Genomic DNA, 27,339 nt, shown 5'->3' on the forward strand with positions numbered 1-27,339 from the left:
AAGGTATCAAGACACACATTGCAATATAAAAGACAAAAATTAAATGAGTTTTAAAAATTCAGTCAAATGAGTTATGAAGCTACCACTATGATGTGTGTTAGCTGAGCTTTTTCTTCAATAAAAGCAGCAGAATAATTTGTGGACATCTAAGGGTAATTTTGAAGCTTATTCATATGAATTGCCTCTTAATGTTATGATTTTTCTCTTTTTCCTGCGTATTTTTATTCACTGTATGTGTGTAAGTACAATTTATATGTTCTTAAGTGAAAGGCCCTCTCATTTATAGTGACAAGCCAAGATTCACTAGCTCCATAGCTTGAGTTTCTAGACAAGATGACATTTATTCTCTCTCAGCTACTGTACAAAAGCTTCAATTGAGAAAAATCATACAATTATTCATGATAAAAATCTTAAATAATCTTCTTTTACAAATCTTGCTTCACAATTGCAATAGATCAAAGAAGACTGTCTTTGATGACAAAATACACACACACACACACAGAAGCACTTGTGTGCCCCCTGATATAATGTGATTGCTATGAGAAACAAACAGATTGGCTACCAGCTTGCATTCAGACCTGATAAAATCTATAAAGCCCCATGAGCAATGAGAATACATAAATAGCTGTGCTTTCACTTTAGGTTCCAAATATGATAGCCAACAGTAGGCTTCTAAGAAAGCAAGACATGAAGCTTTGATTCGATAATTACAAACTAGGGGAAGAGGGGAGCAAGAATGGTTAAGAAAGATATTCCATGTCTCAAGATTGTCTCAATAGAAGATGCCTAGAATGAGTATAAAAATGTTTCAGAGGTTATGCATAAAAAAGAGAAAACGAGACCAAACATAGAAAGCAGCTATGAAAATAATGGAAATGCCACGCACACAAATCAAAATCTTTTCTCTATGTCACAACTATTTTGCAGCAAAATGGGCCAAGTCTAGTCACATTCAACAGGGCAGTCACTCCGAGTAGTTGCTCTCCTTAAGGTCCATCAGTCACTCTGAGTCGTTGCTCTCCTTAAGGTCCGTTGCCCCAAGTGGCATATCTAGTTCTCAAGTTCACTAGAGAGTATATCAAAATTTTCAGTATTCAGGTGCCAAAGGTTAGGGCTCTTCTCGTGCTGTGGAGCTGAATCCAACAGGCCGGACAGAGAAAACACATTTCTTATACGCCAAACGTGTTTAGTACAGTCATATAATATACCACCTGTGCTGGTACCAGAGAGGCCCTTTTCATCATTACTTAACAATATCATAAACAAGCACAAAAAGAAATATTCCCTGTATTCTTTCTTTGTTATCTCAGTGAGATAGAACCTTCTGAAATTTCATTTGCTATTATTATCAATATCACTAATTACAAAAAATTAGTTTTACATAATATTTTAGAAATTCCACATATGCTGGTTTGTGTGTACTATTCTTTTTTATGGTAAAACACACAGAAAGTTAAGTGACTTACTCTGAATTACAAATTTTACACTTAAGTGTTATCCAATATCCCAATCTAGTTTAATGATTGTGCCAAACCATGTTCTTATTTATATGATTATTTGCATCCTATCAAAATGAAGGGCTTCCCTGGTGGCTCAGTGGTAAAGAATCCACCTGCCAATGCAGGAAGAACCCCTGGAAAAGGAAATGACAACCCATTCCGGTATTCTTGTCTGGGAAATCCCATGGACAGAGGAGCCTGGTGGGCTACAGTCCATGAGGTAGCAAAAAAGTCAGACATGACTACGTGATTAAACAACATCATCAAATGAAATCATACTCTTGGGCAATAGGTTATGATGATCACCATTTGGGTGCTTTAAAATAAAACTCATTGTTTATTACTTAATCTACCCAAACTGGTAACGAAACTAGGATTTTTCAGGAAGAATCAGTATACTGTGTTAAAGTTAAGTAACTTCTGTCATCCCATGTCTTCCAGACCAATGAATATGTCCAGCAGAGAAACCACCCACTTTGTTATCCACTTAATCCTCCTGGGCTGGGCTTTCCCTCAAGCCCAGAAATGCAGCTCCTCTACTTCGGGCTCTTTTCAGTAGCCTATATCCCGACCCTGATGTGGAACACAGATGTGCGGTGGGATCAGCACCTTCACACGCCCATGTACATCTTCTTGGGGAATTTCTCTTTCCTGGAAATATGTTATGTCACCACAACCGTCCCTAATATGTTGGCCAACTTTCTATCCTCAAGCAAGTCCATCTCCTTCGTGAGCTGTTTTGCACAGTCCTACTTGTTCTCTTTTGGGTGTGACGAGGGCTTCTACCTTTGCATCATGGCCTTTGACAGGTATCTTGCCATCTGCCATCCTCTGCATTACCCACGCATCATGACTAAAGAGCTCTACACTGCCATCATCATCTTTGGGTGATCCTGTGGGTTCATTCTCTTCCTAACCCCTGTTGTTCTCATTTCACAGTTGCCCTTTTGCAACCCAAATATCATCGACCACTTTATGTGTGATCCTGTCCCATTGATGATGCTGTCCTGTTCTGAAGACAGCACCACACAACTCATTTACTCTACTTTCAATGCTGTTTTCATGACTGGCACCTTTCTCTTCCTCCTTTGCTTCTATGTGCTGGTGATTCTGGCTGTGGTAAGGATGCCCTCAGAAGCCAGCAAACGCAAGGCTTTCTCCACTGGTGCTTCTCATCTGGCTGTGGTAATTCTGTTTTTTTGCTCTGTTATGGTGATATATGTTAGTCCTGGATCAGGACACCCAGTGAAAGTGCAAACAATTGTGACCTTATTTTATTCTGTAATAACACCCCTCTGCAATCCTCTAATTTATAGCCTCAGGAACAGTGAGATGAAGGCTGCTCTAAGGAAAGTCTTTTGGGCTGAAATATCTGTTCTTAAAACATAAATCAGAAGTCATAGTGAACTAAGTTGCAACACAAGCTATCTGAATAAGACACGAACAGGATGGTTTTCTAGAAAATTTAATAATACTTTTGGTTAAGGAACTATTACAATAAAGCCTACTATTATCATAAAAGTCACCCACTACATGATGGATTAGTCTTTTTTTTTTTTTTTTGCTGATTATCAGTGATCTTTATTATCAGTGAATATGTTCAAAATCAGGAGTTTGAGGTTGTTCAAAAAAAAAAAAAAAGAACTATTACAAATTTAGGAGAACCAGGTAATGACAAACTCAAAAACAAACAAATAAAACCTAGTTGCTCATAAGGAACCCTGTTTTATAATCTTAAAAATTATCTCACTAGAGCCACTCCAGTACTCTTGCCTAGAAAATCCCATGGATAGAGGAGCCTGGTAGGCTGCAGTCCATGGGGTCGCTAAGGGTCGGACACGACTGAGCGACTTCACTTTCACTTTCACACATTGGAGAAGGAAATGGCAACCCACTCCAGTGTTCTTGCCTGGAGAATCCCAGGGCCGGGTGGGCTTCCGTCTATGGGGTCACACAGAGTCGGATACGACTGAAGTGATTCAGCAGCAGCAGCAGAGACATACAGATAGAATACTATAGGATGTTATTACACGTGGATGGCCATAACATTATAAACTGTCATTTTTAACCCTTGGTTATTTTTTTATCTGTTGACAAACTTAACTACAAAACATCTTTAAAAATATGGTTCTTGAATGATGGTATATACAGCAGGTTAGTAACAACCAACATTCTAAAAAATGTCAAAGAGCTTTCAAATGAACACAATTTCAGTATCACTTTTCATATATTTAAGTTACATCCATTCTAGGACTAGAAACAGCATTCTTTGATGGTGGCTCACTATAAGATATTGTATTGGAAATATGTAGATTAAGCAACTGCTTCTTATGATATGCATCATTTTCCTGGTTGGCGTGTTCATCCAGAGATTTCCTTACACAGTTCTTTAGTTCATCGATTCCTTCTCCAGTAACTGCAGAGATGGGGATGATGTGTTGGAATTTCACAGTCCTCTCTGGAATCATGTGTTTTTCAAATAAATGCAAAAATTCTTTAGGATTCTGGAGTTGGTTCATCAGTACATGGAACTTATCCTGTGCATCTGGCAAGTCCATTTTATTTACTGCTAAGAGTGCAGATTTTGTCTGAAGTTCCTCTTTGTACAACTCTAACTCTTTTGAAAGCAGTATTATGGTTTCAAAAGCAGTTCTGTAATGAGTTTGGGAAGAAAGCTGAAATCCAGAAATATCAACAACAAAAAGCAGTTGTTTAGTTCTTTCTATATGCTTGAGGAATTTGTGGCCCATTCCTTTGTTCATATGTGCTCCTTCTATTAAACCAGGAAGATCAGCTACTGATATCTGTTTGAAATCACTATACATAATTTTTCCGAGTTCAGGCTTTATTGTTGTAAATGCATAATCTGCAATTGCAGGTTTTGCATAAGAAATCTTACTTAGCAAAGAGGATTTTCCAGCATTTGGGAATCTATAACGTTACCACTGTCATCAGTTACTGAAACACCCACAGGGACAGGAATTTCACAGTCTTTCCCTTTGGAGCCTTTCAGTGCACTAACTCGACTGTTTGCTCCTTCTCCAGCCACAAACCGTTTCTGAGGATATTTATCCTTAAGTTGTTTTAAAGTCATTTTGTTATGGGCTACAATCCAGACGTCACCACCTTTTCCACCTTCTCCACCTAAACGAGGGTAGCCCATTCCACCACTTCCTCCCTTGGTGAAGAGTCTCAGGTTATCAATGAAGTTTCCATACTTTCTGAACAGCATGCAACTGCAGCGCACCATGCCTGCAAAGCGGATTAGTCATTTTTAAGAAATAAAATTGTCTTAAGAAAATTGAACTTGTCATCATAACCAAGCTTCTAAAAGGAAGTATAAATCTGCTTTGTGTTTCAGAATTGAAGCAACATATAAGGATTCAAGAGGATTCATAAACTTGTTTTGGTATTTACACTGCAACATCTTCTCCACTGGTAGTCACAGAATGTAAGGATTACCGTATGAAAAAAGTACAGCCGTACAGGTGTGATCTTTTTACTCTCTTCCAAAGAATAATTCCTGTTTCTACTCTAAGGATCGTAAAGAAACAAACAGCCTTAGGTGCATATTAAGTAGTAAGTCAGAAAGTACTCAAAATAAGAATTAGGAACTTAGTGGCTCGTGTTTATTCAATAAAGTTAAGATATATGCTAAATGTAAAGGGCATTAGTCAGGACTTCTCTCTTTGCTGCAAATCCAGTGTCAATTGACATGCTGTAGGACCATATTTTATTTCGGTATTTTTGCCATGTGACATATTAAGTATTATCTAAAATGTGTCTAAAGATCTTTTTAAAATATATAGTTACAAATGTTGGTTTGTTTATGCATTTTATTTTCACCACTAGCACGTATTTTTTAAAGATGATTCTAAGAATATAACAGAGAAATAAAGTGTAATTTAGGGAGCCACATTTATAGCCTTCAGAAAATCATCTATTCCACAAAGTGAAGTACAACTGTAATTGGACTTCCTTTAAGAAAGAACCAAGAATCTGAGGTTGTCTGGACAAGGACGGTCAGAATTTCTGGGGGTTCTATAGCAAGTTTTTTCTGTCCTATTTCACAAAGTGGACTGAATGGGTGAACAATTGCCTGGACAAATTATCTACCTAAGTAAAAATGCTTAATTAAGAACATCATCCAAAATATCTTTAACATAAGATGCTGTTTCCCTGATTATTTTAACTATTATTTCCTTCTGGGTGCTTATGGTTTGCTCACCCTACAGTCATCTAGCTTTCTTAAAGCAGATAGGGAAAAGAGATGAGAATGTGTAGTGAATAAAATGTACTGTTGCTTCCAAAGGTGTGTGGTTTCTGCATTTGTAACCGATTTTGCGATAATAATTAACTAGGCTTTTTGCATCTCACACTTTACGTATCAGAAACACCTCGTAATTCAGGCTGCTGACACTTAAAATGGAATGAAATTAATTAATTAATTAAAACGAAATAAAATTCAAGTTTTTTAGTAACTTTTGCTTAATTCAGGACTTTATGAATTAAGGATATAGTGAAATCTAAACTTCAAATTTGTCTAGTTTATTTTAGGAGATTATTTACAAGGATACAAGCAAAGTCTATCTACTCAATAAACAATCTCTTGTTTTACCACTTCCCTCAGATACTTCCCTCAATCTCACCATCTGGACCAGTCTCACCATTTGGACATTCATTCCAAATCATAAAGTAAATTCTTACCTCCTCTCATACAGAGGTCAGCCTTGCAGGCTACTTCCTTTATTTCAATTACATGTCCTACTATTTCTAAGAATTTATCAGTGCTGATCCTGAGCTAAACCACTTATGTAAACTATCTCCAAATTTACCAACATGCTTTTCTAGGAATAATCCATGTGAAGTTAATAGGAAAGGAGAAAAACTGTCTGCTCAGCTTTTTTAAGTGCCATTCTTAAATAAAGCAAGTAAAGGGTTACACCAAAGTAAGCAAATTCATGAAGTCTTCAAAACATTGTAAGTATTATAAATCTCCAAAAATCATGTACTGAAATGGAATTTTATCCAAGTTTGACAAAATAACTTTATTTTCTCCCAAATCACCTGATGGAACTGTTATCACACTGAGTAATTTGAGAACAGTCACTTCATTTATTATATACATATAATATGCATTTATTTTATACATATAACAACCTTCTGGAGCAAGTTATTACCAACACTATGTTAAAAAATTAGAAAATTAACAGTTTTAGTGAGGTTCAGGAATTTCCCAAATATCACACTAGTAAATGGTAATGGAGCCAGATGTTTATTGTAGCAGATACTTTCGGTAAGCTTCTTTTTCAGCTACAGTTGTACTGAATAGTTCTACATGAATTTTAACTCATACTGGGAGAAATATCAATAACCTCAGATATGCAGATGACACTACCCTTATGGCAGAAAGTGAAGAGGAACTCAAAAGCCTCTTGATGAAAGTGAAAGAGGAGAGTGAAAAGGTTGGCTTGAAGCTCAACATTCAGAAAATAAAGATCGTGGCATCTGGTCCCATCACTTCATGGGAAATAGATGGGAAAACGGTGGAAACAGTGTCAGACTTTATTTTTGGGGGCTCCAAAATCACTGTAGATGCTGACTGCAGCCATGAAATTAAAAGACGCTTACTCCTTGGAAGGAAAGTTATGACCAACCTAGATAGCATATTACAAAGCAGAGACATTCCTTTGCCAACAAAGGTCCGTCTAGTCAAGGCTATGGTTTTTCCCATGGTCATGTATGGATGTGAGAATTGGACTGTGAAGAAAGCTGATCGCCGAAGAATTGATGTTTTTGAACTGTGGTGTTGGAGAAGACTCTTGAGAGTCCCTTGGACTGCAAGGAGATCCAACCAGTCCATTCTAAAGGAGATCAATCCTGGGTGTTCATTGGAAGGACTGATGCTAAAGTTGAAACTGCAATACTTTGGCCACCTCATGCGATGAGTTGACTCACCGGAAAAGACCCTGATGCTGGGAAAGGTTGGGGGCGGGAGGAAGGAGAAGGGGACGACAGAGAATGAGATGGCTGGATGGCATCACCGACTCTGTGGACATGAGTTTGAGTGAACTCCGGGAGTTGGTGATGGACAGAGAGGCCTGGTGTGCTGTGATTCATGGGGTCGCAAAGAGTCGGACACGACTGAGCGACTGAACTGAACTGAATTGAACTGAACAATGTCCCACTTCAAAACCACCACATATCTTTCAAATTTCTGCCTCAGAGTGTCTCAGAAGTCACTAGAGCCAGCCACTTGATGGCAAGTTGATTACACTAACCCCTTCCTTTATGGAGAAGGGGTTTATCCTTCTGAAATTTATCCTTTCTGAAATTGCTACAAGTACTGGAGACTGGTTGTGTTTCCCTGTTGATAATTGCACACATTTTCTGTTCACAAAATCAGACATCTTTCAATTCTACATCATATATGTTATCAATATGTAATCTCAAGATGTGAATATATTCCTAAGCATAAAACCAAAGTATAAACCATTAAGAGAAAGAGTGCATATGTGACTACATAAAAAATAGCTTTGGTTCAAAAAATTGCTATGCACATGTATTGAATAGGTAAAACATCAAAAATGGAAAATATAAATATGTTATAAGAAATTATTTTAAATCAAGAAAAATGAACACATGATTAGAAAAATGTTATATATATAAATGAAAAGGAAAAAAAGGCAAAATGATAAGAAACACTTCTTAGACTCAACCAAATTACTAATTAAATAAATACGCATTAAAATAATGACACATTACTTTAAAATATTCATAATGGTAATTTTTAGACAGAATTATAATAAGCTGTATGTGTGTGTGTGTTTCACATGTGAGGAAAATGAGCATTCTCACTATCTGCTGGTTAGACTAAGTTAGGGCAACACTTTTAGAAAGCAATCTAGCAATATGGCAAAGAAAAGTCTTAAAATTATATATACATTTTGATCAGCTAATACACTTATACTAATTCACTGTAAGAGAACATCATCACAGAATAGTTTGTAATAGAAAAAACTTGCAAAGCAATCTAAATGTCCAACAAGAGAGAACTACTTATATTACGCTGTAACCATAAAATGATTTATGTTCCTCAGTTCAGTTCAGTCACTCAGTGGTGTCCGACTCTTTGCGATCCCATACATCACAGCACGCCAGGCCTCCCTGTCCATCACCAACTCCCGGAGTTTACCTAAACTCATGTCCATCAACTGATTAAATCAATCAGCATTTGGGAAGAAACCAAGAGGAGAAAAAGAAAATCACAAAACAGTGCTCTAAAGACAATATGAAGTGGGTGGAACAGTGGAGGGAGTGAGGAAAGATATGGGTGTAACGCATTTTTTACATAATTGGAGTCTCTCCGAGCCAGTGCCAGGTGCCTGCTTTCAAGCCTATTAAAATTCTATTTCTGCCCAACTTCTTCTGAGTCAGGGATTCCACCTCTTGTCTGAGATTAGCAGTCATATCAAAGTTGCATGGGAGACTCTCAAAAGACCAGAAAATTCTCAGAATTAGTTAAATTCGCTTTCATTTGAAAATTCATTATTTAATGTACAGGACATGTTTGGCGAGAACAAATGAAGCAGAATGGTGAAATTAAGCACTACCTATATCATCTCCAACAGTTTGGATATCATCGATCTAAAGTCAAGTATAAAGTCACAAGTATATGTATTCGGCCACTTCTCTCTTCTGCCCAAATTCACAAGGAACACAGCAACACTAAGAGTCCTAATGTATGGCCTGGGGAAGGCTGTGCCAAGAGAGGGACCTGGTATCCTGGGCCATATTGCCCAAAGCTGAACCTGGTTCAACACAGTCCTTGGGGCTTAGCTGCCTACCTTCCACAATATCCTGCCTGGAACAAAAAGAGTGCCTGGGAAGGTCCAATTTGCCCGGAACCAGGATGGCTTTCTTTCTTGAGGCAATTGACCTATCTGAGAGGATTGGTTTCTGAGGTGTTTCTGGAGTTAAAAAGGGAAAGAACTGATTTGGAAGGTTACATGCTAATGAAATACTGACAATATACATTATCAGTAACAAAATGTTTGAAAAGGTTAGACAGTCATCATCAAAGCAACAAAGAATGAAAAGAAGTTTTTATAAGCAAGTCACTGAGGGAGGAGTTTAAAGATGAGTCTCCAAACACAATGTGAGAGTATAAGTGATTCTATGACTTGCAGATACATCACTGGTGCTTCCAATGGAAAATCCTTCTAAGTCATTACTAGAAGAAGCAACAGGAAGCAGGGCTACAGTAAAAGGACCTGGTCACTATTAACTCAGAATTATCTTTCCCCCAGGTTGCTTTCTGCTGGAACTAGTGAACATCAAACAGAGTGAGTGGGCTACTTCCAATATTGCTGCCTTTGTCAGCTTGGATTAGAGACTTTCTGCCTGGTTTTGGACACCTGGTATCTCTGTGCTAAAATAACTAAAGCTTGGAGAAGAAAGATGGAGTCTAGCACAAGAAATAGAGAGTCGAACAGAAGTAACATCTGAATCTGGTCTGACCCCTACCTTGCTGGGAGGCACTGCAAGCTCATACTCAGTTGTGTTCAACTCTTTGCGACCCTATGGATTATAGCCTGCTAGGCTCCTCTGTCCATGGGAGTTTTCAGGCAGGAACAGTATTACCGAGAATTCAAATGCACCTCATTGTCAAGACTACTCTGTGTCTGCTTACACAGCAAAGAATAAAAAAGAATTAAAGTTCTGTCCTTGAATGGGATTTTTGCTGGAACTTTTGCCAAAGTAGCTCATTACCTTGAAAGCTGCTTATGGGCAATAACTATTTTAAACAAATCTTTGTTCACAATAGCAATCATTTTTCAGACAAATTTGTTGTATCAAAGATAAAATAAGATATTAAGCCATAAACCAGATTCTGAACAGCCTTCTCAAATATAGTGTTTGAAGTAAAACTACTTAAGGAAGCCAAGAAGCCAAAATAACAAGATTAATAGAATTTTCCCAGAGGGATAGAAAGACATAACAATGACCAGGAAAGAATAACAGGTAGAAGCCATGGGAAGATTAGATATAACTTTTCACTCCAGTCACCCTATATGTAGAAAAGATAAACCAAGTTGAGTTAGAGCCAAATATAAACTCTTACCCTCTGTGGGCTTCTGTTCAATCATTTTAAAAGGATAAGACAGTATTCAAAAGAGTTTAATGAGATTTACAAGTATTTGATAGGACTTCCCACATGGCTCAGTGGTAAAGAATCTGCCTGCAATGCAGGAGACCCAGGTTCAATCCCTGGGTTGGGAAGATAACCTGGAGGAGGAAAGGACAACCCACTCCAGTATTCTTGCCTGGGGAATTCCATGGATAGAGGAACCCAGCCAGGTACAGTCCATGGGGTCACAAAGAGTCGGACATGACTTATAACTGAGCATGCACACATATATAATAGATAACACATATGAAATCTGCTGGCATAGTAATCAGCAAATAGCAGGTACTATCACCTAAACACAATAAAAACCGGGTAGAGTGTTTATATCCATTGAGACAGGAGAAGATAATTGGAAAACATAAGAAGACATAAAATCCTTGTGGTTGAGGGTATGATAGGAGGCTCTGAACAAGTGAGACCCTAGGTTTTCTTATTCTCATGAGGATTGAAAGCCACTGTACAATTTCACTGGGAATCAGTTCCTGCCACCAAAAGTCTACTCAGGGAATGCAGACCAACTTTTAACACTGCTGTACAGACTGATAAAGATAGGCAGGGAGGTTACCTTTTTAGTGGGTCATAGGGAAGAGACTTGGGCTTCCTCAGTGGCTCAGTGGTAAAGAATCTGCCTGCCAATGCAGGAGATGCAAGATACAAGTTCGATCCCTGGGTCAGAAAGATTCCCTGGAAGAGGATATAGCAACCCACTCCAGTATTCTTGCTGGGAAAATCCCACAGACAGAGGAGACTGGTGGGCTACAGTGCACAGGATCATAAAGAGTCAGACAACTGGGCAACCGAGCATGCTCCCACAGGAAGATACTCAGGATCTGGGAATTTGTTAAAGTGAACTTTCAATGTCATTTGCAGAAACACATATGCGAACAGGGGAGCTCTGGGAGCCTTAAAGCAACTGGTGATATCCAATATGGAGCTGGTTTTAAATCCAGAGCCTGTCTGTGGGTGTCAGGTGAGCAGCAAATTAGAGGGGCCATTACTAGGTGACAGTCTCACCGATGGATTCAGGAAGGCCTTTTCAGCTTTGAGCACGACACTGAAAGTAAAACACACTTGGGGATTGAATGATGCCCTCTGATTGTCCCTGCTGCTCCTGAGGGATGGCCTCTAGGGACAGTATGTGGCCAGAAAGGTATACATAGTAAAACGGAGAGTTTCTTGGCATTTTATTGTTTTTTTGCAGTTAAAGAGAATCCTTTGTGAGGCTCAAAGTGTGGCAGAGTGTCACCAGGACCCCCAAATTCTTCATCTAGGATCTTTAAGAGGGCACAGTGGTAGCCCCTCAACTGCCTGCTGCAATGTCCACTGTGTGTATTATTGCTACAGAAAGAGGGCTGTGAACGGTCCTTTGGATTTTTATTTATAAATATATTTCATATGATAAACAAGGTAATATATCAACTGATATATAACTTTTTACAAAATCTTTATTATTCCTGGTAGAATCACATCTGTCCAGCATACAATTGTTCAAAAATCCCATCAGGAAATTTTGAGCTGACACTTCTCTGTTTGGCATTATTTTTCAGGTAAAGAAATGATAGAAGCTAATGAGCTTCATATCACTTCAAAGGAGATAAAACTTTTGTAAGGAATCGATATTTATTTTCATTAAGTGTAATTAAGACTGAAGAATTCCTGTATTTGCAGTGAAAGGAAAAATCAACATATAGTCTCAGGTAGAGTCCACAGTGACCCAAGGCAGGGAGAGAAGGGCCCTGGGTGAATTGAACTTAGAACAGTGAGGCAGGAACAGAGGAGTTTTTAATCAGGAAAGGAAGGAAGACATTCATGAGAGTACCAAGTTGTATTACAGATAAAAATCTGAAAGAAAATTTGTTGTTTCTTTCTCTTTCTTTCTGATGACATTTTCCTTTTTCTTACTTTGAATTCTGATTAACGTCTGCTCATTCAAGAGCCTATGTTAAAACACCAAAGACTCCTCCTCAAATACTCTTATCCTTACCTTAATTTTGAGGTGGGTTTACACTGATTCTGACCGTGAGTGAAGGGGGATTTCCCATTAAAATATAACACCCCTGCAACCCACCTTCATTCCACTATTTTTCTTTCTTTATCAAGTTTCTTTGCCCTGTTTACACACAATCTTACCCACCACAGTCAGTTCAACTCTATATTTACCCACCATAGCCAGTTCAACTGTATAAGTAAAATTATGGTCACAGTAAAAAGTGTGATGGCTCTTACTACACATATTTTAGCTAAATATCCAATATTGAAAATTTAGGTTGTCTACTTCTGATTTAAAGCATCATATCATCCCTTCCAATCACTGAATTTCCAGTCAAAGTTTTCTCCAATGAGCCCATCACCTGGGATGTATAGCTTATAGTTCATTTCAACTCATCCATCTGTTGGTCTTTCTGAATGAACACAAAACTCTTTTTATACTTGATCTCCCTTTGGCATTTGATGGAAGCTGCTAGTTTGGAAGATACCCGCCTCACCATCTTAGTGATGTATCTGATGTATCCTATAGAGAGAGACAGTGAGAAATATGTAAATAATCTTTTCCTATAGTATATAGCCTCAATCACTAACACAGCTTTCCTGAGGCTAGTCCTCCACATGCACAAGTGGAAATTTGATATAGGCAAGTGGCAGATGAACAAATTGAATAAAACACAATAAGGAAACACAGCTAATACATACATAGCTGACATCTGTGTAGGGGAAAAAGTTGGATTTTAGAATCAACGTGCTCAGAGTGACAGTAAAATTCAGCGCTACATTTAGAAATGTGAAGGTGTTTTTTCTTAAGGCTCTAGAACTGGAAAGCAGAGGGAGGAGAATTTATTGAGATAATGAATGTTAAGTGATGGTCACAATAAATGCTTCATACATAACAGCGGGTGCTCTTTGCTCACTACCTTAGACGTCAAATTTTTAAAAAATGTTCAGAAATTGGTTCAAGTCAGAGGGCTTCCCTGATAGCTCAGTTGGTAAAGAATCCGCCTGCAATGCAGGAGACCCCAGTTCGATTCCTGGGTCTGTAAGATCCATTGGGGAAGGGATAGGCTACCCACTCCAGTATTCTTGCGCTTTCCTTTTGGCTCAGCTGGTAAAGAATCCGACTGCAATGCCAGAAACCTGGGTTCAATCCCTGGGTTGGGAAGATCCCCTGGAAAAGGGAAAGGCTACCCGTTCCAGTATTCTGGCCTGGAGAATTCCATGGATGTACAGTCCATGGCGTCACAAAGAGTTGGACACGACTGAGTGACTTTCACTTTCATAAAAGTGCCAAAAATTAGGACGCAGGGCAGGTCAAAGATGGTGATTTCCAGCTTTTGTTAGCAGCCTTGCTAAAACTCTTCTTTATCATAAATCAGAATTTGGGTCAAGGAGGAAAAGCTGTAGTACATGCACAATATACTTTTGCAGCCATCTAAGCAAAGAGACAAGTTTTCTCCATCTGCCTCTTGCTGTTTTTCTATTTGAGAGCCAGGATCTCCTAATTAAAGAAGAGAAGCCAACGAAGGTCCTTTTTTCTCTGTATCAGTTTAGCTGTTGGCTCAGCAAGTAGAAGTTAAATACCAGCTCTAAGAAACTAATAGGTACTGTCTAAAATGGAATTTGTGGCAATGTCTTCAGCACCCTGCTTCCGTTAACAGAGCCATCCAGGACAGATAGCCTGAGAAAATGTTAACTGACAACATAGTAAGGTACTCTTTTTGTACTGACCTAATTCAACTTCATAGTAATTTATTATTTTTTTACAACATGACAAGCTTTAATATTTTTTCATTCATCTTTTACCTCTTATTCATATAAAATGATTCTCTTTGTCTTATTGAAGACAAGCCTTGAATTCCACTTTTCTGCTATGAATATTGCCAGGCCATTTTTTTTTAATTGAAATAAAATAGACTTGCAATATTATATTAGTTTTAGGTGTACAGGATCATGATTCAGTATTTTCATACACTACAAAATGATCACCACAATAACTCTAGTTATCATGTGTTACCATATTAATTTGAACTTTGATTTTTCTTAGAATTTTCCAAAATTCTAAATAAAATTTTCTTTGCAATGAGGAGAAAAGAAATTACATGGATGTATGAGGGTGTATCTTATGGAACTTTACATCAAGGAAGAATTAAGGTAAATGCAAACATAGAAAACAATCTGGACTCCATGTTATATGATGTCAGTGAAATTTGTACTCTGAAAAAAATGGAGACTGTTACAGTGGGCGCTGTGGGAGCATATAGTAACATATTGGCTGGGGTTCTCAGAAATCTGCTCTCATTGGACTAAGCTAGATCATTGGGAAATGAGTTAAAATCAGAACCATATGGAGCCCTTTCACAAAAGTGCATTAAAGGAATAAACAGAAGTCAGAAAATTAAAAAATGACTTTTCAAGAGAAAGAAATGGCTAATCTAATGATGATTCCCTTCATAGATCAGAAGAATGCACCTCTCAGAAGCCAGTGATATCTCTGGGTCTGTGAGTGAGTTCATTCTCCTGGGCTTCCCCTGCCGCAGGGAGATCCAGATCCTCCTCTCTGTCATATTCTCCCTCATCTACCTCCTGACCCTCCTTGGGAACGCAGCCATCATCTGTGCTGTGTGGTCAAGCCGGAAGCTCCATACACCCATGTACATCCTCCTGGCTAACTTCTCCTTCCTGGAGATCTGCTATGTCAGTTCTGATGTGCCCAAAATGTTGGCCAACATCATCTCCCAGACCAAGAGCATCTCCTATGCTGGCTGCCTGCTCCAGTCCTACTTCTTCTTCTCCATGTGTGCAGCTGAGGGCTACTTTCTATCTGCGATGTCCTTTGATCGGTTCCTTGCCATCTGTCGACCTCTGCATTACCCCACCATCATGACCTATCAACTCTGTGCCCGATTAGTGGTTTTCTGCTGGGCAGGTGGCTTTTTATCAATACTGATGCCTGCAGTTCTTATGTCCCGGGTGCCTTTCTGTGGCCTTAATGTCATTGACCATTTTTTCTGTGACCTGGGACCATTGCTGGCACTGTCCTATGCCCCCGTTCCAAAAACTACTCTAACTTGTGCCACTGTAAGCTCGCTTATCATTTTCATCAGTTTCCTCTACATTCTTGGGTCCTATACCTTAGTTTTGCGAGCTGTACTTCGGGTCCCAGCTGGCTCAGGCAGGAACAAAGCTATTTCTACACGTGCCTCCCATTTCTTGGTGGTTTCCTTGTTCTGTGGCTCAGTTATGGTGATGTACGTGAGTCCAGGCTCCAGGAGCCATCCTGGGACACAGAAATTTGTGACCCTGTTTTACTGCATGGCAACCCCACTCTTTAATCCTCTGATCTACAGCCTCCGGAACAAAGATATGAAAGATGAATTGAGGAAAGTCCTCTGTGCCTCAGAATTTTCTAAAAATACAGAGAAACGATATACATTTTTACATTATTATTCTCTCAAGATTTCAGAATTTCTCTCATTTAAAAAAATTCTTTTCTGGGCATGTCTGAGTATTTGACTTCTTAATCTCATGAAAGTATGATTCATTACACACACCAAAAAACTCTCATCCTATCTCAAAATAAAATACCCACAGTTCCAAAGGTCTATTGCAGCAAAGTTTCATGGAGTTTTTATTCACCAATGTATTAATATAAATTGATGTTTTAAAGATTTTTTTTGTAGTCCTAAAACTAATATAATCAAGTTGGTATATATAAAACTAAGACTCATACTTCCAACTTGTGTCTTGGATTTTATCCTAATACTGTTTTATGCACTTTAAATTTATCAACTATTTTGCTTTTCCAATTATAAGGTTGTCTATAATTGAGAAATAGCACCAACTTACTATGCTCACAAAAAAAGCCAATCAATTTATAAGATCAAGGACTCAATATCTGTCACTGAAACAGTAGTGTTTTCCACTTGTGTTTTCCTTACTACCTAAAACTGATGAGCTACACACAGTATGTAGCAAATTAAAATAGGAATTTATACGGTTTCTTCTTAAGGAATATTCTTGGTCCAACTTTGAAGAGAGTACAAAGGCAAGCACACATTTACATGTGCCAAATCATTAAGTATTCTTACTCAAAACTGCGTTTCTGCACCTTCCAAGCTTTAAGTAGAGGAACATTTACTGTTAACAGAAAAGAAGCATGAGAAACCAGAAAACAGACTCTGCCAATTAAATATAAGCTACTTCCAGGCAGTCAGCACTTGATATAAATTTTTCGGCTTGACCTGATCATCCGCTTGTACTCTGAATTGTTCATATCTTATTTTTTTAATTAAAAATTGATTGAGGCAACATTGGTTTATAACATTATGTAAGTTTCATGTGTTCAACAATATGTATCATATTTTAAACTGTAGCACAAAACTTCTTTTTCTGGGGGAGGCGTTGGTTTGTAAATTTTCTTCTATATAGTGAAGAAAAAGCTTATGATTTGACCGACAATGTGCAATCCAAACCAGACCTCAATTTGTTTTCTGTTTTTATGTAGAAAACAGGGTTCTTACTTGCACACAACAAGTAAAGAGGGCTTTAAAGCCCTCTTCCAAGTTATTCTGACTTTGGGGAATATTTTCTGTAATAGAATATGCTAAGTAGTGAGGCTGCTGGATCACCGTAAAATCAGAGGAGAATTCCAGGCACCAACCAATCCAGAAGGGTTTAGTTTCTTTTTGCTCTCTGCAGATTACTGAGACTGCACCTTTCTACGGCAAATCTACTATGATGTAATTATAACAGGTTTCTTACTTGCTTACAACAGAAGCTGACTTTGGCTGATTAAGCATGACAATGGGGAAGATTTATTGATGGGATATAAGGAATGTCACAGAATCAGTGAAAGTGAAAGACTCACAGATGAAGCGCAGAATCAAAGATGAATGTGCAAACCATCCTGTGGAACTGGTCTGAGGAGAAATCGCTATCCCTACAGCCATGCCTACTGCCATGAGCCGCCAGATGGCACAGTGTTGCCTATACTGAATCTGCCTCAGATGCTAAAGAATCCTCCTGGAGTACACTAAAATCCTGCCAATTCTGCACTAGGAATTTGTCTTTCCTGCAATAAGTGTGCTAACTGCTTCAGTGCTATTTTTTTCCCCAATATTTCAATATTGTTATCCCCTACCATCCCATTTCTCCTTCCTGCGTCACTATTTTGACCCAAAATCTGATGTAGTTGTACCTGCTTGGTGCAACCAAGAGTACATCTCTCTTCTATAGCTGCCTCAGAGGCTGGGAGAGTTAATACCTAGAAATAAAAACTCCAGTTATACAAAGATACAAAGAGCTCCAAGTCTCTACTGAGATACTAGGCAACAAAAGCAAAAGAAAAATACCAACTATAACTACACATTCATTTCAACTCCCCTATGATATGCCTGGGTTATGTTCTCTTTAGAAGTTCCGTAACTTAGGATTTAGCTAAATAATCCACCGATGTAACAGCATGGAAGTCACAGCAGGATGAGTAAGAGGAAAGAAACTTCACTGTGAGTAGTTGAGGGCTTGTCTATCTCACAATGAGTGCTGTTAGAACTTAATATGAAGTTTATAAGTTATTACTACACTCTGGAGTTCTGAGAGACGGAAGTTCAACTAAAGGGGAGGAAACTGTCCATCATCTGAGAAAGTCTCTATTAACTGCAGTGAGATTTAAGGCTGCCCCCAAGCCTTTCTTAAAACTGGCAAGGAAGGGATAAAGCAGATTCTTCATTTACTCTTTCACTTTGAGTCAAAAAGTTTTAGCCTGAAGGTTAGTGGGCCACAATCAACTAAATAGTTAAGATCTTCCCTTACATCTAGGTTTTCATGATGTCTGAAAAAGATATTCAATATGAAATTAAATATATTTGGTTTTGCCCTAAATGTTAGATACATAAATTTTTCAATAACCAGGGCTTATTTAGCTACATTGGAATGAATTATATTTCATTTTCTCTACATTTCAAAAACTTACATACACAAAATAAAACTTATACAAATGATATATTTTATAGTCAACATTTTTCATCATAAAAAGAAAAACAGAACAAAATAATGAAAATCCTCACAGTTCCACACCTCTACACACCTACTTCTCTCCACAGGATGTGTTTAGTTTGGTGGGTATATATCCAGATATTTTCGGTGCATTTACACATAAAATATTGGTTTTGAAAGAGTATATAAATTGGAATATTCATTGGAAGGACTGAAGCTGAAGCTGAAACTCCAATACTTTGGCCACCTGATGCGAAGAGCCAACTTATTGGGAAAGCCCCCGATGCTGGGAAAGATTGAAGGCAGGAAAAGGGGGTGACAAAGGATGAGATGGTTGGATGGCATCACTGACTCAATGGACATGACTGAGCAAGCTCTGGGAGTTGGTGGTGGACAGGGAAGACTGGCATGCTGTAGTCTATGGGGTCGCAAAGAGTCGGACATGACTGAGAGACTGAACAGCAAGAACAGTAAATTGGATTGTACCTGAGTATTGTCCACAAATTACTGACTTTCACCTAAAAGCGATTTTCACCTAAAAAGCGATTTTCACCTAAAAAGCGATGTCTGAGGGAGGACTTCCATGCAGCTCTTGCAGGGTCTTCTGTCAGTTTGGAACAAATTAGGGCAATGAAGCTGAAGACACAGTTCTTCAGGAAAGACGTTCTCCAAGGAGGTGGTACACGGATGTGTGAGAGAACTCCTTCCAGAATACAGTGGACTCAGTGGGGGGTTTTGCCACCAAAATTGGGATTTAAAATAGGAAAACCAGTGAAATAAGAGGACAATTATTCCTTCTAAGCAAAGAAACTGTATTCTGAAAAATGACAATTCACTTACTTGTTTAACCTCAACAACTTTTGGGCTCCTTAATTAGACCTCAGTTTTCTCTATGTATACATACACTGTCAAGTACAACAGCCATAACCCACATGTGGCTATTGACCACTTGAAATGTAACTAATCCTAATGCAGAATGTAATAATTGTAAAATCACACACCAATTTTGAAGACTTAGTATAATAAAAGAATGTAAATGTTTCATTAACAATGTTTAAATTGATTATAAATTTAAATGATACTCTTTGGGATAAACTGAGTTAAAATATATTATCAAAATTAATTTCACCTATTTCTTTCAATCATTGTTTATGTGGCTAATAAATATTAAAAACTACATATGTGTTGTTTGTGGTTCACCTTGTGTCTCAGCACTGGTTCAGACAGATCTCAAAGAATCTAACAGCTTAAAATGCCATTCATGTTGATTATGTTGCCATTTCATTATGTTGATACTTCTTAGGTTTTTACCTCCACTTGCAACTTCAACTCATACTTCTGGACTTGCATATAAAATTGTCTACTTATAAATCTCCACTTGGATATTTATTCATCCATTTTTAAGTGTATATTTCTATATTTTATTTAGTGAAACTAGTCATGGTCTTGACAGTATGAGAAATTCTGTTTAATGTACGTAATTCTTATATAGGTTGGTCTTATTCTGTCATGACACAACAAAGCAGATTCCTCTGGTATATATAAATACGTACATAAATCTTTACATTTTAATTCCAGGTTTTCCCATGGAAGCATCACCTTCACTGAAAATTCGGATACTGCTAATTAAATCTAACTTTTGTGTATGTGCCGTGCTCAGTCACTTCAGTTGTGTCCGAGTCTTTATGGCCCCATGGACCGTAACCTGCCAGGCTTCTCTGTACATGGGCTTCTCTCAGCATGAATACTGAAGTTGGTTGTCATGTCCTACTGCAGGGAATCTTCCCAAATCAGGGACTGAACCCGCGTTTCTTGTGTCTTCTGCGTTGCAGGCAGATTCTTTACTGCTGAGCCAGCAGAAAAGCCCAACTTTCGTGTAAGAGAACAGTTTAAATATGAGACGTATAATGTAAAAATCATGGGCAAGATTTCTACTTATTAAATAGGGCAGTGGCCAGAAATTGTTCGCTCTTTTTTTGAGGTAAGTTGTCAAGCTTGTCAATTCTACCTTCTTCTTAATAACAGGAAAGATTATTTATGTTACAAGGATATATTTTCCTGCATTCTCAAAGTACTCCACTCACTCATCCTCTCCCAAGGTGATGTCTTTACTCTTATTTGTATTTGCGAGAAAATCACGAAAGAGAAAGAATATCAGGAACCTAAACAGATATTAAAACCTGAGAATGCTCAATTTCCTTACATAAAATGGCATCGTATTTGCATGTAACCTAAGCACATCCTGTGTACTTTAACCCATCTCTGCGCTGCTGCTAAGTCACTTCAGTCGTGTCCGACTCTGTGTGACCCCGTAGTCGGAAGCCCACCAGGCTCCCCTGTCCCTGAGATTCTCCAGGCAAGAACACTGGAGTGGGTTGCCATTTCCTTTTCCAATGCATCTCTAGGTTATTTATAATACCTAATACAATGTAAACGTTATGTAAGTAGTTATAAACACAATGTATATGTCATGAAAAGAGTTGCTTGTGCACAACAAATTCAAGTTTTTCTTTTTGGAAATTTCTGGCATTTTTTTTTTTTTTTAGTATTTTTGATCCTTAGTTCCTTGAATCCACAGATTCAGAAACTACAAATACAGAGGGCTGACTGTATTTATATATTCCCTGGGTTAAGATGGTTAAATTAGAGGTGCCTTTTGAAAAACAACAGTCACAGAAAATTAGAACTAGATTCCTTGTTGATTGTTAACATTTTTTTCAGAACTTTCTCACCAAAATTAAAAACATTTATATTTTATATTAAAATCTCTTTAATAATCAGACATATTTAAGTCATATATTATATTCTACTGGTCTACACTTATTCTTGGTAAACACCACACTATTTCATTTTGTGAGATCCAAGAAGGGGACATATGTATACATATAGCTGATGCACTTCCCTATACAGCAGAAACTAACACAACATTGTAACAAAATTATACTTCAATTTCAAAAAAGTAAATGTTAAGACTTTCAGTTCAAGCTATAGCTCAGTGGCAATGGCAGCCCACTCCAGTACTCTTGCCTGGAAAACCCCATGGATGGAGCAGCCTGGTGGGCTGCAGTCCATGGGGTCGCTACGAGTCGGACACAACTAAGCGACTTCACTTTCATTTTTCACTTTCATGCATTGGTGAAGGAAATGGCAACCCACTCCAGTGTTCTTGCCTGGAGAATCCCAGGAATGGGGGAGCCTGGTGGGCTGCCATCTATGGGGTCGCACAGAGTCGGACACGACTGAAGTGACTTAGCAGCAGCATAGCTCAGTGGAGCCATTGACAAATAGTATTCAGTTCAGTTCAGTTCGGTTCAGTCGCTCAGTCGTGTCCGACTCTCTGCGACCCCATGAATCACAGCACGCCAGGCCTCCCTGTCCATCACCAACTCCCGGAGTTCACTCAAACTCATGTCCATCGAGTCGGTGACAAGTAAGTATGACTAGAGCTAATCTAAAAGATTAAAACTTTAGGATTAGACATCTAACTTGAAATGCATCTTCATGCAAAAATATCCAGCAGGAGTTTTCTGATGTTTGATTAAGTTTGAAATCAAAGTTAGTGCTGAAGCTATTCCATAACAAAATTTTAGCCTAAGGTTTCCTCATGAAGTGCAATATTGTAAATTAAGTTCCTATTTTAGAAAACAAGAAATTAGTAGAAAATACCTCTGAGGGACTCAGAGAAGTTTGTAGAGAACTACATGAAAATAAGTGCACAGCAAAGACAGAAATATAGATCAATGGAACCAAATAGAAAGCCCGGAGATAAATCCACACACCTACGGACACCTTTTCTTTGACAAAGGAGGCAAGAATATCCAAAGGAGAAAAGACGATCTCTTTACCAAGTGCTGCTGGGAAAACTGGTCAACCACTTATATAAGAATGAAACTAGAACACTTTCTAACACCATACACAAAAATAAACTCAAAATGGATTTAAAGATCCAAATGTAAGACCAGAAACCATAAAACTCTAGAGGAAAACATAGGCAAAACACTCTCTACGTAAATCATAGCAGGATCCTCAATGATCCACCTCCCAGAGTAATGGAAATAAAAGCAAAAATAAACAAATAGGACCTAATTAGACTTAAAAGCTTTTGCACAATGAAAGAAGCTATAAGCAAGGTGAAAAGACAGCCTTCAGAATGGGAGAAAATAATAGCAAACGAAGCAACGGACAAAGAATTAATCTCAAAAACATACAAGCAACTCCCACAGCTCAATTCCAGAAAAATAAGCGACCCAATCAAAAAGTGGGCCAAAGAACGAAACAGACATTTCTCCAAAGAAGACATACAGATGGCTAACAAATACATGAAAAGATGCTCACCATCACTCATTATCAGAGAAATGCAAATCAAAACCACCATGAGGTACCATCTCATGCTGGTCAGAATGGCTGCTATCAAAAAGTCTACAAACAATAAATGGTGGAGAGGGTGCAGAGAAAAAGGAACCCTCTTACACCGTTGGTGGGAATGCAAACTCGTACAGCCACTATGGAGCACAGTGTGGAGATTCCTTAAAAAACTGGAAATAGAACTCCCATACAACCCAGCAATCCCACTGCTGGGCATACACACTGAGGAACCCAGAATTGAAAAAGACTCGTGTACCCCAATGTTTATCACAGAACTGTTTACAATATCCAACCTAGACGTCCATCAGCAGACAAATGGATATATATACATAATGGAATATTACTCAGCTATTAAAAAGAATGCATTTGAATCAGTTCTAATGAGGTCAATGAAACTGGAGCCTATTATACAGAGTGAAGTAAGTCAGGAAAAAAAAAACACCAATAAAGTCTATCACCACATATTTATGGAATTTAGAAAGATGGTTATGATAACCCTATATGCAAGACAGCAAAAGAGATGTAAAGAAGACTTTTAGACTCTGTGGGAGAAGGCGATGGTGGGAGGATTTGAGAGAATAGCATGAAACATGGGTATTATCATATGTGAAATAGATCTCTAGTCCAGGTTCGATGCATGGGACAGGGTGCTCAGGGCTGGTACACTGGAATGGCCCTGAGGGATGGGATGGGGAGGGAGGTGGGAGGGGGTTCAGGATGGGGAACACATGTACACCCATGTCTGATTCTCATGAATGTATGGCAAAAACCACCACAATATTGGAATTAACCTCCAATTAAAATAAATTAAAAAAAATAATAAGTGCACTGTGCGCTGGTTTGTAGTGATCTGACAAAGTCTACACCTCTGGCTTACACTGAATATGAACTGATCTTCACGTATCTGCATATGGAAGACAAGGACCTGCCTCCTAAAGTGACAGTATTGGCAAAATGTGGAGAGTCGATCAAGACAACATAATCTTACTAAGGACCCTTGTTGGTGCCCAAAACAATACTTAAAATAATGGGATACACAAAAGAAATTCTGCTAAATTTTCTCTGATATTGAGCATTTTGTTTAAAAATCTGGTAATCTGGTTATCTGAAGGATTACTAGCTAAATATTCATATGATTGCAATACTTTAGCATTTGCTATGCCCTAAAAAATCGAACTGGCTTTGATGAAGGCAGAATTTGAGGATGTTGAGATAAGTCAGCAAAATGTAATGTATACCAAAAGAGAACTATGTGAAAATCTTATTAAACTGTTCAAAACAACTAAATCTAAGGTACAAACATATCTGGACCATGAATAATAACTTCCTAGGAGTTAAATCATGGGTCTAATGGACTTTTCAAAGCCATCTTCCCAATGTATGGAAATAAAATGAAAGGAAAAAAACATAATCTCATTCATCTCATGATCTTGCATCCTCCTAAACATGAATTATGCATTATGTTAAATTCAACTTTTGGAGCCTTTAAAGATTTCCTTCAGTAAAACACTCAAAAGATTTTTTAGTGCTTCTTCCATATCTTTGTTCCAGAAGCTGTAGATCAGGGGATTAAAGAAAGGGGTTGCCAAAGCATAGAACAAGGTCACAAATTTCTGTATCCCTGGATATTCGCCAGAACCTGGGCTAACATACATCACCATGACTGAGCCATAGAAGAGGGATACCACAGCAAGGTGGGAGGCACAAGTAGAGAAAGCCTTCTGCCTTCCTGAGCCTGAGGACATCTGTAGCACCACACTAAGGACACAAAAGTAAGTGCCAAGAATGTACTGGAAGGTGAGCAGGATGATTAGAGAGCTCATGATACCACAAATCAGCCTAATTCCAGATACTGGAGCACAGGACAGTGCCAGCAAAGGTGCCAGATCACAGAGAAAATGGTCAACAGTGTTTGGACCACAGAAGGGCATTTGAGATATTAGAATCAAAGGGGTCAATAACCAGAGAAAGCCACCTGCCCAGAAGAAGACCACTAAAAACACACACAAGCGGTGGGTCATAGTGATAGGATAATGCAAAGGTCTACAGATGGCAAGAAATCGATCAAAAGACATCACTGACAGAAATAAACACTCGGCCGCACACATGGAGTGGAGAAGAAGAAGTAGAACTGGAGCAGGCAGCCAGCGTAGGAGATGCTCTTGGTCTGGGAGATGATGTTGGCCAACATTTTGGGCACATCAGAACTGACATGGCAGATCTCCAGGAAGGAGAAGTTAGCCAGGAGGATGTACATGGGTGTATGGAGCTTCCGGCTTGACCACACAGCACAGATGATGGCTGCGTTCCCCAGGAGGATCAGAAAATAGATGATGGGGAAGAGCACAAAGAGGAGGATCTGGATGTCTCTGAGGCAGGGGAAGCCCAGGAGAATGAACTCACTCACAGACCCAGAGGTATTAGTCTCCAAGGTCCTCATTCGTCGGACCTGTGGAAGTGACAAGAGACGATGAGAATCACAGAAATATCTATATTTTTTCCAATTTTTGGTGAAGAGAAATGTTTCTTTTCCATAAACATATGGGGTTTTTTATATTGCTATTTTCCCTCTGGAAAAGTGAGTTTTTCTTTCCTCTTTTTCTCCTTCCTTCCTTGTTTATTCAACAAATATTTATTTTGCACATACTATTGCCAGACACTGTTTTAGGAAATAGGGAAAGAATGAACAAAAAAGCAGAGTCCCTACTCTTCGGAAGCTATGTCAGACATCTTTTGCTCAAAACAACTTCAAACAATACATTAGGGGCTCTAGAATTTCTATACAGAGGGAGTTTGAATCTGATTAGAAGAGATCTAAGGGAATTTCCAGGTGGCTCAGTGGGTAAAGAATCCTCCTGTCAACGCAGAAGACGCAGGAGACGCGCATCCAATCCCTGGGTCGGGAAGATCCCCTGAAGGAGGAAATGGCAACCTATTCCAGTATTCTTGCCTGAAAAATCCTATGGTCAGAGGAGCCTGGCAGGCTATAATCCATGAGGTCACAAAGAGTCGCACACAACTGAGCATGCAAGCACTACAATGACAAGGGTATTTACCTTGGAATCTCATTTGCAAGGAAACTGTTTTTGCTTAGACTGTGTGTTTATTTGTGGCAACTTCATGGGGAGCTAATATGGAATATGGACTGGATGTTAGCAGCCCTCCACCTATGTTGTAGTGCTGCTGCTGACATAGTTAACAGTGTAATGGGACATAAGAAAATTTTCGTGGTTCTGTTGAAGAGGAAAAGTTGAAATTTTACATAACCTCCTATTCCTTCTGCATCTGTAACTCAGCTTCCTCCTTGCAAACTCTGGATCATGTAGGTCTCAGAAAGTGGAGACTCACAATACTAGGAACTGGAGCTTATCTCACTCACCCTGGTCCTGCTTTTTGCAATCGCCCAGCCCCCTCAAACCCACAAACCCTCTTAATCATGCCTGTTCATGTATAAAAGCTCTGAAACCCCATTTTTGGAGCTCAGAGCTTGGCGTGTTAACTCCTCTGGGCCCACCGCCATAATAAACCTGAGTTCTCCAACTCTCCGAATATGGTGCTTGGTTTCTCGAGTACTGGTTTCTGCACCATTTCTGGAGGCCTCAGCAAGATTCCAACCACAAGGGCCCCTTGAGCCACAGGACTGGTGGTTCCACTGGGCTGGAGCAAAGGAACCCCGAGACTAACAAGGAGGCATGCCACCTGACAGTATTCCAGGTTCTCTTTCGGACCGGTGTTCCGACTCTCCGGATGGCCAAGCCCTGACTGGACTCATTGGAGGGACGGACCAGCTCACCAGGAATGGCCACAGGATCAAGTAAGGCCCCGGTAATGTCCCCATGAACTGGGATCCTACCCCAATGGGTAAAAGAGGAGACTGATCACCTCCTTGGTCCTACCCCAACGGGTAAAAGAGGATACTGATCACCTCGTTGGAGCTCCCAGGAAGGGAGCAACAGTTAAGGAAACCTGGGGACTCAGGAGAAGGGAGGCATTGTGACAACCGCTCAATGATTGTGAGTGCGTGATTGCTGATTGAACAGAGTGAGAGAAATTTTTCTTTTTGGAAACTGCAAAACCAATTCTTTTTGCATATGCAATTAAAAACAACTAGCTTGTTAAAAGGCCTGCCTAGGAAAAAGCCTGAAGTTAACACTTTCCATGTCCTTGAAATACACAGCCAACTTTGCCTGAGACTTCAGCCTTGGACAAATTAGAACTTCAAGCAAAGAAAAAAAAGCGGTCAAAGAAATATTTTAAATCTCAAACAGAAAACAATAAGATCTCTGTCTGTCTGAATTT

General features: G+C 38.9%; 1 protein-coding gene and 4 pseudogenes across 1 annotated transcript; 3 read left to right on the forward strand and 2 right to left on the reverse strand.

Moving 5' to 3' along the window:
- The first annotated feature begins 1,929 nt into the window (after positions 1–1,929).
- LOC148776703 (olfactory receptor 11G2-like) lies at positions 1,930–2,888 on the forward strand (annotated as a pseudogene).
- A 143-nt stretch (positions 2,889–3,031) lies between these two features.
- Positions 3,032–27,339, reverse strand: part of LOC148776704 (GTP-binding protein 10 pseudogene) — a 68,212-nt pseudogene continuing 43,904 nt past the window's right edge.
- LOC148776705 (olfactory receptor 11H6-like) lies at positions 14,785–16,194 on the forward strand. Its single transcript, XM_088840224.1, has 2 exons — positions 14,785–14,832; positions 15,136–16,194. Exons 1-2 carry the CDS (start codon positions 14,785–14,787, stop codon positions 16,192–16,194), a joined length of 1,107 nt encoding a protein of 368 aa, XP_088696350.1.
- LOC129542137 (olfactory receptor 11G2-like) lies at positions 24,509–25,480 on the reverse strand (annotated as a pseudogene).
- Positions 26,501–27,339, forward strand: part of LOC129542139 (olfactory receptor 11G2-like) — a 40,844-nt pseudogene continuing 40,005 nt past the window's right edge.

Source organism: Moschus berezovskii, chromosome 9 (genome assembly GCF_049115385.1).
Source record: "Moschus berezovskii isolate FMDL1 chromosome 9, NW_MosBer_1.0, whole genome shotgun sequence".
NCBI lineage: Eukaryota > Metazoa > Chordata > Mammalia > Artiodactyla > Moschidae > Moschus > Moschus berezovskii.

Coding starts and splice junctions, on each gene's coding strand:
- LOC148776705 (XM_088840224.1), top strand. CDS start 14,785: ATGTATGAGGGTGTATCTTATGGAACTTTACATCAAGGAAGAATTAAG. Junction 14,833..15,135: donor TACATCAAGGAAGAATTAAG/GTAAATGCAAAC, acceptor TTCCCTTCATAG/ATCAGAAGAATGCACCTCTC.